Source organism: Formica exsecta, unplaced genomic scaffold, assembly GCF_003651465.1.
Source record: "Formica exsecta isolate Colony F162 unplaced genomic scaffold, ASM365146v1 scaffold25, whole genome shotgun sequence".
Lineage (NCBI taxonomy): Eukaryota > Metazoa > Arthropoda > Insecta > Hymenoptera > Formicidae > Formica > Formica exsecta.
In genome coordinates, this window is record NW_021849774.1 from 9,989 (window position 1) to 24,465 (window position 14,477).

At 35.7% G+C, this 14,477-nt stretch overlaps 1 protein-coding gene across 7 annotated transcripts in view; it reads right to left on the reverse strand.

Annotated features, from left to right (window-relative positions):
- Nucleotides 1-2,592: 2,592 nt before the first annotated feature.
- Nucleotides 2,593-14,477, reverse strand: part of LOC115236492 (voltage-dependent calcium channel subunit alpha-2/delta-3) — a 20,197-nt gene continuing 8,312 nt past the window's right edge. For 2 of the 7 annotated variants that reach the window (XM_029808981.1, XM_029808986.1), the window contains 12 exons: nucleotides 13,836-13,916; nucleotides 13,131-13,205; nucleotides 12,828-12,932; nucleotides 12,552-12,623; nucleotides 11,123-11,270; nucleotides 10,348-10,414; nucleotides 10,090-10,247; nucleotides 9,775-9,913; nucleotides 7,649-7,923; nucleotides 5,634-5,992; nucleotides 5,130-5,381; nucleotides 2,593-4,539 (listed from right to left, as the gene is read on the reverse strand). In XM_029808981.1, the coding sequence (XP_029664841.1) occupies nucleotides 4,153-4,539; nucleotides 5,130-5,381; nucleotides 5,634-5,992; nucleotides 7,649-7,923; nucleotides 9,775-9,913; nucleotides 10,090-10,247; nucleotides 10,348-10,414; nucleotides 11,123-11,270; nucleotides 12,552-12,623; nucleotides 12,828-12,932; nucleotides 13,131-13,205; nucleotides 13,836-13,916 (2,118 nt within the window). In that variant the 3' untranslated portion in view covers nucleotides 2,593-4,152. The remainder of the gene's footprint in view (nucleotides 4,540-5,129; nucleotides 5,382-5,633; nucleotides 5,993-7,648; nucleotides 7,924-9,774; nucleotides 9,914-10,089; nucleotides 10,248-10,347; nucleotides 10,415-11,122; nucleotides 11,271-12,551; nucleotides 12,624-12,827; nucleotides 12,933-13,130; nucleotides 13,206-13,835; nucleotides 13,917-14,477) is intronic. The other 5 variants (XM_029808988.1, XM_029808985.1, XM_029808984.1 and 2 more) reach the window with 4 other exon arrangements.

Genomic DNA, 14,477 nt, shown 5'->3' on the forward strand with positions numbered 1-14,477 from the left:
ATAGCCGTAGACTAGCCTCTGGAGAATCCAGGGAGATCCTGTGGAACATCTTAAGGATTTCTATAGGATATGTTAGGGATATTTTTCATACGTTAAAAGGAACAAATTCTAAAATTTAAATATAAATTAAGATTGCGTTCTGTCCCAGTAAACGCTAGATATTCCTGGAATATTTATAAAATGTTCCTATGATCCAAAATTAACATCCGAAGAATATTCCAAAACATTCCGGAATATTTACAGAATGTACAAGGAATATTCAGATAAGCGCGAAATGTTCCATTTTTTATCCATATTTTGAATATTCCAAAAATATTCTCAGGACATGCTTGAAAAACATTCGGAACATATCCCATGTATATTCCATCATATATTCAGAGTGATATATATTATACAGTAAAGATTATTTTAAGAAAGGGTTTTATAAATTATTTAGATGGTATTCATTTATGAATATGATTCATTTATTCAAAGATTATAAATATAAGACAATATAAAATAAATTTGATACTTCTTCAAGGTACGAACCACCGTACAGACAAATAACGTGTAATAGTCACGTAATGGCTGCGTTCAGTATACAAAAGATGCCACGAGACATCCTTCTCGTCCTGTAATTAAGACTCTTTTTCTTTTTCTTAATTGTACGGCCTACGACCTCGACACTGAATACGAAACGCAAATAATACCGGCAATATCGGCACCAATTCCTCTCACATGCACATGCTCAGTCAATCAGTTCCTGATATGCATGCAATATGGGCTTACGCACGCGTGAACGCAAGAGTCAGCCAATCACAGACGTAGTCGCTGCGCGCGCAGGTAATGAAATGTGTGCGTACGTCGGTTTTCACTAATGTCCGATAAGATTGATCCAAGAGGGTTCCATTAATATTCTATGGAATATTTTGTGTATGTTCCATACATATATCAAAATGTACACTGAATATTCCTTATTGCTCATACAAGTAGTGTTCATAGAATATTCTGAATATTTCACGATTATTTGAACGTTCTGTGAACATTTCTCTACTATTTCGGTATATACGGAACTTTTGGAATACGAATGGAATATTTCAGGAATATCTAGCGTTTACTGGGTAATATTTTCGTATTTTTGATTAAAACGGCCGATTGATGTATGTCCATGCTAGATCCATAATTGTGGATCTAGCACGGACATGCACCAATCGATCGTTTTACCATGGCACCGAAAAGTGGATCCGGCCACGTAGTTCCGCCGGCTCTAAAATGGATCCAGTTAGCGTCACTGTACCGGCTAGAGAAAGCGTTACAGGAAAAACGGCGGCGTGGCCCCTCTCAGGTTTCTCTCTGCTGAGGGATTAATTTTAGCGACATCTGTTTCAGAACTAATTTGGTCACGTGATGACATAGCGAAAAGTCGCGCTAAATTCAAATCTATGTACAAACATATGCTTACATCATACTTCGTTATGTGCATTTTAATTATATAATAATTTGAGTCCTGAATAAGAGATAAGGATTATCATGGATCTCTCATCAAATGATCAATTAAACAATAATTAATTGTAAAAAAATTAAAAATAAACAAAAACACGTATACTCTCAATGCAAAGAAATTTGAATATACCGAAATACTATCAATGCATCAACGTGTATAAATGGCAAGAGGAGATATAAATAATGACAAAATTTAAAATTTTATATACATCATATATATAGATGTATATAAGCTTTTTAGAACTTTATATGTGCGCGCCCAATGTGTGTATTTGTGAACAACGATTAGACAATCAAATTTTGTTTTGGATTGCAAAAAATATAAAAATAAATGGAAGAATACGACCAAAAAATAAATAGATTACGACTGTAATCTAGATCGCAAGATCGCATAATCGGTGATGGTGGGTGATAAAATAAAATTTGTTACAACTTAAAGAGTTAGCTTATGCTACAAGAAAGATAGGATACGCATAAGGCGAAGAGTGTGCTGGAAGTAGTAAGAAGGGTGGAGACGTAATTGAAATAAGTAAAATCTCTTCTTCTCTTGAAAAGTTGTCATTTTGATATGAAAACGTTCTCGTTTTACATAGGCAAGCCATCGTACATAGCAAATTGTAATAAACTCTATGTAATACAAACAACATCTTCTGTTCTTCGAACGGAACTCGTTCTCCCCCCTCTCGCAACGAGATCACTATTCGAGAATCGGAGTTTAGTTTTATGTGTATATATATATATATATATATATACACACATATATATCTATATACAATATAATGAACAATGTCTGACGCTAAATTGACATAAGACAACGTCATCTATTCGGTGTAAGCAACAATTACCACACGAAAACAATAGAACTCCGCCATGCAGTAACTTAATGCCATCTATGAAAATCGGGCACGAACTTATGCAATCATCCAATATATCAATTTATATCTAACGTTCGGGAGTGTCTTATTTCGAGCGTGGATCCTAATCCTTTGGGCGTATAAATCCCTAAAGACTTCTTCCTTAGCGGCTAGAGGCACAACAAAGATATTGCTGCAAAAAATATGTTTATCAGTATATATATACATATACATATATATACAGATTATTCGGTGATTTATTTTCGATAAACATACACAACAAGAGATTTTGTATTTTTTTTTCTCTTTTTTTTCTTTTCCTGTCTTAAACGCGTGTCCAAAGGCACACACTTCTTTACACATAAATCTCATATATAATACAGTAATATACAAAATTAACTTTTTATAATCTTTCTATAAATGTCGAACGTGACGCGTCGTCTCTTTCCGCGTCATCAATTTATAATGTACAAAGCGCGTATGCGAATGTAGTGTATCGTATGTAATGTATTCGTGAACATGCGGCGTATGTGATTTATGCGACCCTGCCGGCTTCGACAGCTAGAAAAATCCATGAGTTTCAACGAATTACGATAGCATTTACGCTGACTCAAGATTCTCCCAGAGCACGCAGAGTTCTATAGCTTCTTCGTATTGTTCGATTTTCCTATTTATGTATTTGGCGCTAGAAATGCCTTTTGAAACGAATATCTGCATAATTTTATCTGTCAAGGCATTCTCGAAATTGCCAGATCATCTGTCGATTCGTGCGCGGTATATTAAAAGGTGGCTAGATTATAAAAGGAATTGATAGGATTTCATCCGCGGCGAAAATGAACGCTTAATTTTTAAAAAGATGCATTTCTAACGATTTCTTTCAATTCATCGATTCTTTACAACTTATTTATCGGAGTGCATCGACGAAAATCTTTCGTCGAATTATAATACAAGAAAAGTATCTTAGCAAAAAATACTACGCTAAACGGATCTAATTCTGATCATCTAATCTTGATTTCTTGACGATCGATCACGATATCGAGAACAATTTTGTATCTTAGCACACATTTTGATATCGATTGCGTTCGCCACGTTTGATTCATCGCATTACTCGCGTAGAAATTTGGCGCACCGGGCAGGATCGGATAGCACGTTAAATTCGTTTAGAGTAACTCGATTACGTCCGTATAAGAGCGTTTACAGCCTACTGATAGCAGTAACGAGAGGTAGAGAGCATAGAATATCTCAGAGCATCTATGATCAGGGTTGATACATAGTTAATCCGCAATATTTTGAGATGTTTCACTATATATTATTCATTATATAAAGTGTTTCTTTCTTCCATATTTTTTGAAAAATGTATAATATAATAAAAAAAAAAAATATATTTTATTAAGTTAACACATTGTCAATATATTTTCACATAATATAGATATTATACGTACATAAAAATATTTTAATTAAAATAAAAAATATGTTTAAAAAAGAGAGAGAGTTATATTTTATTTTCATTATTTCTTTCTGTTTACTCAAGTTTTTTTAAGTAAACATAATTATATTTAGGAATCTCAAATCGCGAAAAAAGAGTTATTTATTGACTGATAAGATCAATGGAGAATATTAGATGGAAAATCGAATTTACGTGTAGCAACCCCGACCGCCGAAGAAAACGATGTAATGTACAAATGACCACATACATTCGTCAGGCGAGGTTTCATTCAGATTTCACAATGCGACAGTCGAGAGTTCGATCCGTGGCGAATACACACAACTGTCGATTAATTTGACACCGATTGTTGGCTATGAATTCAGCTCGATCTTAGAGAAGGACGGCGTTCCTTCCAAACAGCGCGCATGTCAGCAACAACGTCGTCACCAGGAGACGCAGACTTGATCTAGCGTTTGTCGCCAGGCCGCACTGTTCTTTGATCTCGCTCTCGCGGGTATGGTTGCGTATGCAGGATTCTGGTCGCTTTCGCTTGAGGCCCGCGAATGCCTTCTGGCAAACCAGGGTGTTGTTCTCGTATATTACCTCTTCGGGCGTGATGCTCAGCGTCGGCGACTTCATGTCGCCGCAGCCATCGTTCACCACCACCAACAACAAATTGCTGAAGCTCACCTGCTGCACCACGTATGGTCGTATGCACTTGTCGTCCACATCCACATCGTACATGTCAAACGAGGTATTGCGCAAGTACAGATACACCTGTAGATTTGTGAATAACGATGCATAAGAACTTGCTGAAGAACAAAGGAAATTAGCAAAGACTGCCATTGACTTTTTGCTGTATTATTGAGTTTACGGGTCGAGATTGATATATCCCAAATAACCAAGTGTGATTAATCATATTGATTTAATTATATTGCTGTCATGTTGCCAATAATTATTCAGTTGTTTGCTGTCATGTTGCCAACAACTTATTGTTGGCAATTGCATTATTGTTGGCAACATAAAGCAATCTCACAGACATTTGACTATCTGGGATATAAAAGACTTTATTCAAGATTGTCTGTTCTTGATCATCAATCTCCGTAACAATGCATTCGGAAATGTTTTGATCTCGCTTCATGGCTCGGTATCGATCGGATACAACGGATTATAAAATGACCGCAAGAACAGTTTTATTCCGCAGAAATGAAACGCAGGAACGCAACAGCAGTATTAATAGATAGAATATAATATAATGTGTGTGTGTGTGTGCGCGCGCGCGCGCGCGTGTGTGTGCGTGTGGGTGTGGGTGTGGGTGTGCGCGTGCGTGCGTGCGTGCGTGTGTGTGTGTGTGTGTGTGTGTTTACCTCTTGATCGCACACTTCTAAACGCGTACGATTGATCAGAAGCGACTCGTCGAAGGTTCTCTCTTCCTTCGAATCAGCTGGCGAAGGTTTATCTTCGCTTTCGTGATCATCGTCATGAACGGCGGTCTCCTCGTCATTGACGTAGCCATACGCTTCTGCATAATCGGGCTCCAATATGCCCGTCTTTGCCCAGGCCCAAGCGGCTTGACTGACCATCCACGATATTGCCTTCTGAAGATGTTTCCATGGCTGCTACGTGACAATTTTAAAGCAAATAAAGCTTTTTTTTTATAATTGCAGAAATAATTGCCAAAGTACTGTTTTTCAATTATATTTCTTTAGATTGAAAAAGAAATATTTGCGCATACATACATGCGCTTTTGATCAAGCAATTAAGATTCTTTGTTAATCGTTCAAACAGGATATTAAAGAAATTATTTATCTAGCTTTTCTAAAATCAAAGTATTCAATTTAAAATATTATTATTACAAATGAAATTCTTACTGTAAATAGTGCATTGGCGGCGTTTTTGGACGGTGTACTTTTGAAGCATACCGCTTGATAGTCGAATATCCTTATTCTTTCGAAGACACCCTCCTTGACCAAGCTAAGCATAATCGAACCTTTGATCTCACCAAAGAATCTACCGGCCTCCTTTTCGTCCTCGGCGGCGACTATGTAGCCGTTATTGTCAATCAGATAACATGCCCAGGTGTCATCACCGCAATGCCTGTTGCAATTGCCGAGTCCCTCGCAGCTGAACGTTATGTTCTGGAAAAGTGCTTGCAGGGCAGTGTGCTGGAACTGGAAGCCGACCACTGCAACCGGCGCCTTCATCGTCTTCCCGTTTACTGTAGATTTAACTTTTTCACAGATTTAATATCTTCCTTTACCAAATATATATCAGGTGATTGCATAAGTTCGTGCCCGATTTAAATATAAACTTCAATAGATTATATTTTAGAGATAACACTTTTATTAATCAATTATATAGTCTCCATTCTTTTCTACAATGGTTTTCCAACGATCTACAAGCTTGTCGATTCCATTTTTGAAGAAAGAACTTGGTTTTTCTTGAAAAAAGTTTGTAAGGTGGTTTTCAACAGCTTCCTCGGAATTGAGATTCTTGCCATTTAAACTATTCTGCAAAGACCGGAACAGATAAAAATCTGAAGGCGCAATATCTGGAGAATATGGCAGGTGCTGCAGAATTTCCCATTGCAACTCCTGCAATTTTCGCAGCGTCTGTTGAGCGACGTGTAGCCTAGCATTGTCGTGGTGGAAGATGACGCCTTTTCGATTGGCCAAAATCGGACGTTTTTCTCGAATAGCTGCAGCGAGTCTAGTTAGTTGCTCACAGTACTTGTCCGCCGTGATTGTTTCGCCGCGTCGGAGCAGCTCAAAGTAAATAATTCCCTTGCGATCCCACCAAACACACAGCAACACCTTCATCGGATGCAAGCCAGCCTTTGCTACGGGTTCTGCTCCTTCAGCTGCTGTTTTCCATGTCCTCTTTCGCTGTACGTTTTTGTAGAGAATCCACTTTTCATCGCCTGTTACCATTCGATCTAAAAAAGGCTCTTTTTTGTTACACTCGAGAAGAGAAAGAGCCACAGTCATACGGTTTAGCTTATTCCTTTCAGTCAGGAGATGCGGCACCCATGTATCAAGCTTGGAAACGTATCCAAGCTTTTTTAAATGACGAAAAGCGGTTGAATTATCGATGTTCAGCCTCTCAGCAATATCCTCAGTTGTAATCCTTGGGTTTCTTTCCACTAAGGCATGCACAATGTCATCATCAATGCCAGAAGGCCGTCCAGAGCGGGGTTGATCCTCCATGTTGAAATCACCATTTCGAAATCTGCCAAACCACTTTTTGACTGTTCGGAGAGCAGGAGCGCGGTCCAAATAAACGGTTTGAATATTTTTTTGTGCAATCCCAACACTCACGCCTTTCCGAAATTCATATAACATTACATGCCGCAAATGCACCTTTTCGTTCTCCATTTTTAATGATTTCTCTTATGCACAAATGGACTTATCTGAACAATGTCTGACGCTAAATTGACATAAGACAACGTCATCTATTCGGTGTAAGCAACAATTACCTTTACCAAATATATATAATTTATTAGTTAGTTATTATAAATAAATTATAAGGCTTCTTTGTAATGCAAATTTTTCCACGTTGTCGATATAAAAATTATTCCTATTAAATTAACATTGTTGAATTTTCGAATGTGTAACTTACTTTAGAGTATGTTTATTACTTATTTACTTAATTTTAATCTCCACTCATCTATAATTCCTGAAAACTGCTTTACAATTTGAAATATTTAAATGAATTTTATACATATATATATATANCAGATTTTTTTAAATTTTCGCGTTGCCGAATGTTCCTTGTGAGTAAAGCAATAAAGCTTGAACATTTTAATATTTTGGGAAATTAGAGATTTTAACATTTTGCAAGAGAAACACGTTCCTCTTTTATCTTAAAAATTTGAATGTCAACTTACCAATGAATATCGCACGACTAGCAGTGACTAGGGTAGTGTTGTCGGAACCTACATCGTCAATCGGGACGGAGAAAACGAAGCTGTCCAAATTCACATAATATTGCTCGACTGCCCGTTTGTACCACACCTCATCGATGGCTCGATGATACAGTTTGCTGAAATGATCCTCCGGTAGCGACACATCCTCATCCACTGGGAAATCCTGCCACCTTGTCAGCCCGCTGTGCGTGGCCATGAACGCCAGGGTCACCGCGAAACGTTGTTGAAATTCCTTCCTGCGAGGGAGAATACTTTAGAAACGCTGAATCGGGTCGCTTGCGAATTGAGGTGGCGTTTACTCGCGCTTTTACAAGAGCGTTTTTATAAACTTGGTTCTATACGATGTACACAAGCTTTTCAAAATCGTACGCAAGCCCGTAACTCCTTTGCGCCATTGTTTGAATAATATTTTATCAAAATTCAAATTTTCGAGTAAAAAAGAACAAGAAGAACTGCAACTACACTTTGTTTTAATTTTGTAATCGACGATAGCGATCACTATCCGTGACAAAAACTTTTATATTAAAAATCATGACTAATCAATTGTTAAAAAAATATAATATGACTTTATAAATCACTCTATCATCCTCTATTAACTTTTTTAATTTTCGAGTACTAAGAAGGTTTTATGTGCGTGTGTGCATTGAAAGTTTCTACGGTTAAAGAGAAGATTAATTTTCACTTTTATGAAATGGCGCAAACGAGCCGACGGATATTTTCAAAGACACTGTTACAGCGATCAATTAATCACACATCAGGAAAGTCCTCTTGCTTTCGCAGTGTTGCTCGCAAAAAGCGTTCCTCCTCTTCAGGCTTCCGTTCCTAAAAGACGACGTTCGCCCTATGATAGCTTGCAAGCTAATTTGTGCCGATCTCCAAGTGTCGAGAGACAAGAAGAGAAAGAAACAGAGTAAGGAAACGAAAGAGAAAAAGAGAGAAAGCGAAGATTATATCGATGAATACATTACTTTACAAAAAAGATAGCGAATTAAAAAACATTTAAGAAAATAAAAGAATATCATGAAAAATAGTAAAAGATTCTGGCAATTTTTCTATGATACTCGAGACAAGATTTTTTTTACTCCAACACAAGCAAAAGACAAAGAACACAATTTTTGTGAATGAGAAATGGAAAATAAAATGAAGTGAAAGGGAAAAAATGTTCTCTCGAAACGGATTCTGCGATGGAAAAAGCGAGAGAGCTAAGAAGAGAGAAGAAAGATAAGAAAAGAAAGAAGAGCCGGCGCTTGTATTACAGTATACGATACGAACGATCGAGAATTAACTTGTTACTTTCTAAGAATGTAAGGTGCGTTGTGATGGCGTTACCTGGTCATCTGATTCATCAGCCTAGCTAAAGGTCTGCATGGCGTCAAAGTGGTAAGTACATTAGTCAAAAGGAACAGGTGCATTTTCTATCCTCATAAAAATTATCATAAAAATAAGAGAAACAAGACAGATAAATAGAGAGAAAGAGTGAAGAGTTGTGCATAAAATAGAAAAACAAAGTAAAACACGGGACGGAGTATTCGTGTGTAAAAGTGATTCACGTGTAAGTTTTAATTCTGATAAGGAAATAATGATAGAGAAAGAGTGACCTCTCCGTCCTAAAGATGCGCCGAGCAACGACTAGTCGATCGATCCTTTTTTTTTCTATAAAAATTTTTTCGATGCATCAGTTTCTATAATAGATGAATATGAATATGAATATGACAATCAAGCCACTTGAATGATTTGTATAATATTCTTTGTGTGTGTTAAATTTTTATTATAGTTTTAATTGATATAATTTTTACTTTTTTACAAATAATGTCTTTGAATAGAATCGACGCCTCATGTAGCGATAAAGTGACGTTTATTTTAATAATGTAATATCAATTTCAGGTTGATGGTCAGTATCACATCAAAATATAAAACATTATAAAACGCGGATAATGTTATTGGAAAATTCGACCGACTAATCGCGCGCTCGTTTAGACCCGAATATAACGGGGAAAGGAAAATTCGTTCACTGTTTTCACGAGTAGCCTGGCCATGCTGTGTAGAGCGCTCTTTTACGCCGGCTAATAAATCGAAATTATGCTCACCCTGATGCCTCGCGAGTGGAGCTGGGATTTGCTGGGGTTTGCTGGGCAAACCATTCGGTTACCTTAGCATCATATACCAAACTGAGCAGCAAATTCCTGTCGCAGTAGTATGAGTTCTTGTCGGTCTTGAAAGGTTTCGCTATCGGATTGAAGGGAATAATTTTAGATGCGCAATTAATCTTAAACTTACAAGAATTATAAAAATTAATTCCGCAAAAAAAAAATATATATATATATAAAGTTACATTGATATAAAAATAATAAATGAGTATAATAAGAAGACGTAAGCTAGTAATTCAAGAGATTGTAACATACTATAAGGGGTGTGTGGAGGAGCTGAAGCGGTTTGTTCCGGCGGCTTGGATCGCTGCTTCATGTCGATCCACTTCCAGCCTGGTTGGCGGGTACGCTCCAGAAAATGTAGGAGCTGCATCTCCGAGGTATTGAACCTGTGTTCACCCTCGTAGTGGTACCTAGCGTTTGCAACAAGAGATTAGCATAAATGGTCCTATTTTTTCTAATCGCACTCCTAATCGCTTTTCCACCATTTTTCCCTTTTCTCTCAAGACTTACTTGCAGTACATCCAATCGGGGTGCACCCGCCAGTTACTACCCGCGAAGTAATCTGTCACGTTTTTTCCTACAATAGTTCAATTCATTCAACTTTGACATAGAGGGTCCGAGAGACAGATCAGCGACGAAAGCCCCTCGTCTAGTTAAGAGAAAAATTGAAAATCCAAACATTTTAGTCGCTTTGATAACTTTGATAACTAAAAAAAAATTTTGCGTCTATTATCGTGCTCTTCCATTATCGCTAAATATAAACATCATTTTTGTGTATCTATCCAAATAACCAAGCGTGATTCATCATATTGATTAATCATATTGCTGTCATGTTGCCAACAATAATACAGTTGTTTGTTGTCATGTTGCCAACGACTGCATTATTGTTGGCAACATGACAACACCCTCACAGACATTTGGCTATCTGGATATAGCTTTGCTACCCAGAAAATGTTAAACTCAAAAATGTTAAACTCGCTCAAAAATTATATCTTTGAAATATTACAATAAAATATAAGTCGCAGATTATTTTCATAATACCAATTTATCGCAATAAATTGAATTTTAATTAAAGAGCGTATGATAAGCGTCGAAAAATTTTTCAGATGTGACATTCTGCTTGTTAAAGTCGTAATCCTCTGCACGGCAAAAGCGAACTATTTCTATCGGAAAATTTAACTGTATGAAGCGTATGGCGATGTGAATTGTTTGATAACATTTTATCATTGGAAGCTTTCGTCGCTGTAGAATAATTTGTCAGAAATTTAAAATCTTATAATAAAACCTTTAACGTGTAATCGATGTGTTTCCTCAACAGCATGCACGTGATAACTTCCGGTGTGCTCGTGCTCGGGCAAGCTGACCACCACTGTGAATGGTGTGTTTGCGATTCCCATGTAATTGTATTTTCTCTTCACTCTGCCGACGCGTTTCTAAAAAGAAAAATACGATATTAATCGACACAATGAAATAATACGAATCGATCGTCTCAGAAAAGGTGTTATTTAAAAATTTGGTAATTTCTATATTAGCGTCGCCACCTCCGATTTGCCGTTTGGGTTTGGGTTAGGTTATATCTTTCGGAAATAGAGCCCCCCCACAGGGGGGCGGTACCCACTTCGTCCACGCATATATTTTACAACGCGAAGCGAGGTGAGATCGGCGCTAATATCAAGGTTTACCAAGTTCAGATTAAATGTATATGGCGTCAGAAAATTACATTCTAATATAATGTCTAAATGCACAGAATATGTCATCTTACCAAAAATGTCGAAAAATCAAAATATTCCTAAACGCGAATAGCGCTTCAAGCGACCACTTGATAATTTTCTTCAAGGACATTGTTTGCCCGGTTTTAAAATATCATAACTGTTAATTGTAGACCTAAAGAAATCTCTATGTAAATTTTGAGGCAAATCGGAGATGGCGACGCTAATATAGAAATTTACCAAAAATTTTTATTTCTTTTATAAAGAATTAAATACGAAAAAAGACATCCTTTTATGTAAAAATACCATCTATCATTATCAGAATTCATTTTTCATAATTTTAGATTTATAAAATCCTTTCTAAAATAAATAATTTAAATAGTAAAACTAAATAATTAAATAATAAAACGATATAACAAAGAGATAGGAAGCTTAAAAAGATTGAAATATTATACAGAGTGTTTCCTAAGTAAATACACAAACTTGAAGGGGATATTTCTTGGCTTATTTTAAGAAGAAAAGTTCCTATACACATGTGTCCTAAAATGCTTCGTTTTCATGTATGTAGTAATATGTAATAAATGTATAAAATGTAATAATAAAAAAAGTGTAATATGTAACAGAAAAAAATGTAATAATATCACATTAATACCACGCATACCAAATTTGAATAAAATATTTTTAAACGTTTTCCACATTTTTGAAATTTTCATTTTTTTGCACAACTTTGACATCCTGTATTTTGAAAACGATGCAGTTTAGGATACAGTTTATAGGACCTTTTTTTCTTAAAATAAACCAAGGAATATCCTCTTCAAGTTTGTGTACTTACTTAGGAAACACCCTGTATATCACTTTCTGTGACATAACATTTCTGCGAAAATAATAAGAATACTAGAAGAGTTTTTTAATAGCGATTACAAGATTGAGGTCATCAGTACAAGTTACATAATTACATACATATTTACGAATATTTATTGTCAAATAACGTTGTAATGTACTCACCATATCGTCATAATGATACTTTGTATGAAGCGTCACGCTACCGTTCGTCTGATTCACTACGTCGTTGCGAAGCTACAGAAAACGCAATAAACTGATATATAATGACTTATTAATTGTTAGCGACACGTGTAACATCTAACAACAGTATTGCTCAAACTTCAAGAGCGTGCGTGTCATTAATATGTGTTCTATGACTTTTATTACAAAAATTACTTTCTTTACATATTTGCCCTGAAAATTTGCAAGACTTTACGAAGCGATTTCTCATTTATTTACCATAATGATTCCTTCATCGAATTCCCTGGGACCTCTGTCGTGATCCATCAATTCGACCTCCGCCATATCGACGCTGTTATATGCCGGCTTTAAGATGCCCTGGAACTGTTTTACATTTTCATTTTTACTATCTATTTACTTTTATTTTATTAAAGTCAATAATTCAATGTCGATAATTTGTAAGGAAATAAAAATTATGCAATTTGATATAATGTAATATAAATACATCAAATTTCAAGATTTAAAGGCGTATATGCACGCTTATGCAAAAAAAGCTAAATGTAATTAAAGGGGCATATTTACCACTGGGCGGAGATCGGGATGAATCAGGATAAAACCATTGTTAGTCACGATGAAAGCGTAGCCGTTGACGCCGAGCTGCTCCCACGTTAGAGGGATGAAAAAAAGAAAAGACAAGAAATCGTATCATCGCGATTTACATTCGTAATATCGTCAATTGATGCATCGTCGGCTTCTTAAAGACCATGATAGATATTAATAGCGTTTTCATGCCACTCATCTTAATAAAGCTGTCGTGTTCGATGCCGAAAGAGGCACTTGACCCCTGATTCAAGTATCTCATTTATCATTTTAATATCTTATTGTGAGTTTGTGCGATCGCATCGTGTAACATCTATTTACAGAACATCTTAACTTTGTAATCCCTAATGAATTTAATTTGTATCAACGAGAGCATATCTCAAGCACGGTAGAAAAATAGAGACAGTGTTAAAATAATATATAATAAGAATTGTGTATTTTAATTTATTTCAATTAATTTCTAAAGATAATATATAAAACTACTATCAATTTTAATTTTTAGTTATAATCGTCAAATTATAAATCTTTGATGTATAGATTTATATTTCGGCTTTTAAATATTCTGGATTATAGTATATTTTCCTTTCACATTTCATTAATCAGTATTGTTGCCAACAATTTATTATAATGATAAAGATAAATCTGTTATAAAAATAAAGTGAGCTTAATTTGTGCAATGTCGCTCACCATGTGTGGCATCATCAGCTTCTGGATCTCTTCGATCGGTACATCCGTGCCGGCAACACCAAGGAGATTGGCGATCATCGTCTGCGCAGACAATTATCGATACGTTTATTAAAGAACCTGTCGCATTGCGTGACACCGCTATCATGTCATGACAACGTTAATATATCGAAATAAATTACGAATTATCATCACCACCAAATCGCATAACCAGAAGCGTATCTACCTTCTCCAACAATTCTATCACAGTAAGTTCGTCTACAGAAACACGCTTTAGTATATTAAGAAACCATATGTGCGAAAAATAATTACCCCCTCGCGTGTGTATAACAATAATGGACATAAAATTATTTTTAATTGGTGGTAAGGTATATACATATATGTCGCAAAAATTCTTTTGAGAAACGTGAATATTAAACGAGAAAATATGTTTGTCTGAATTATAAAGATGTTGATAATTTGTTAATTGTGTATTATTTTATAAATTTTATAATAAAATAATTATTGCAAAATATTTTCCTAAATAAAATAATATTTAGTGAAATAATTTCGTTCGTAATTACAATATCTGCTATATATGTACTGTACAAGAAGAGAAACATAATTAAAAAATGTTTCGATATTATAATATATATGTATAATATA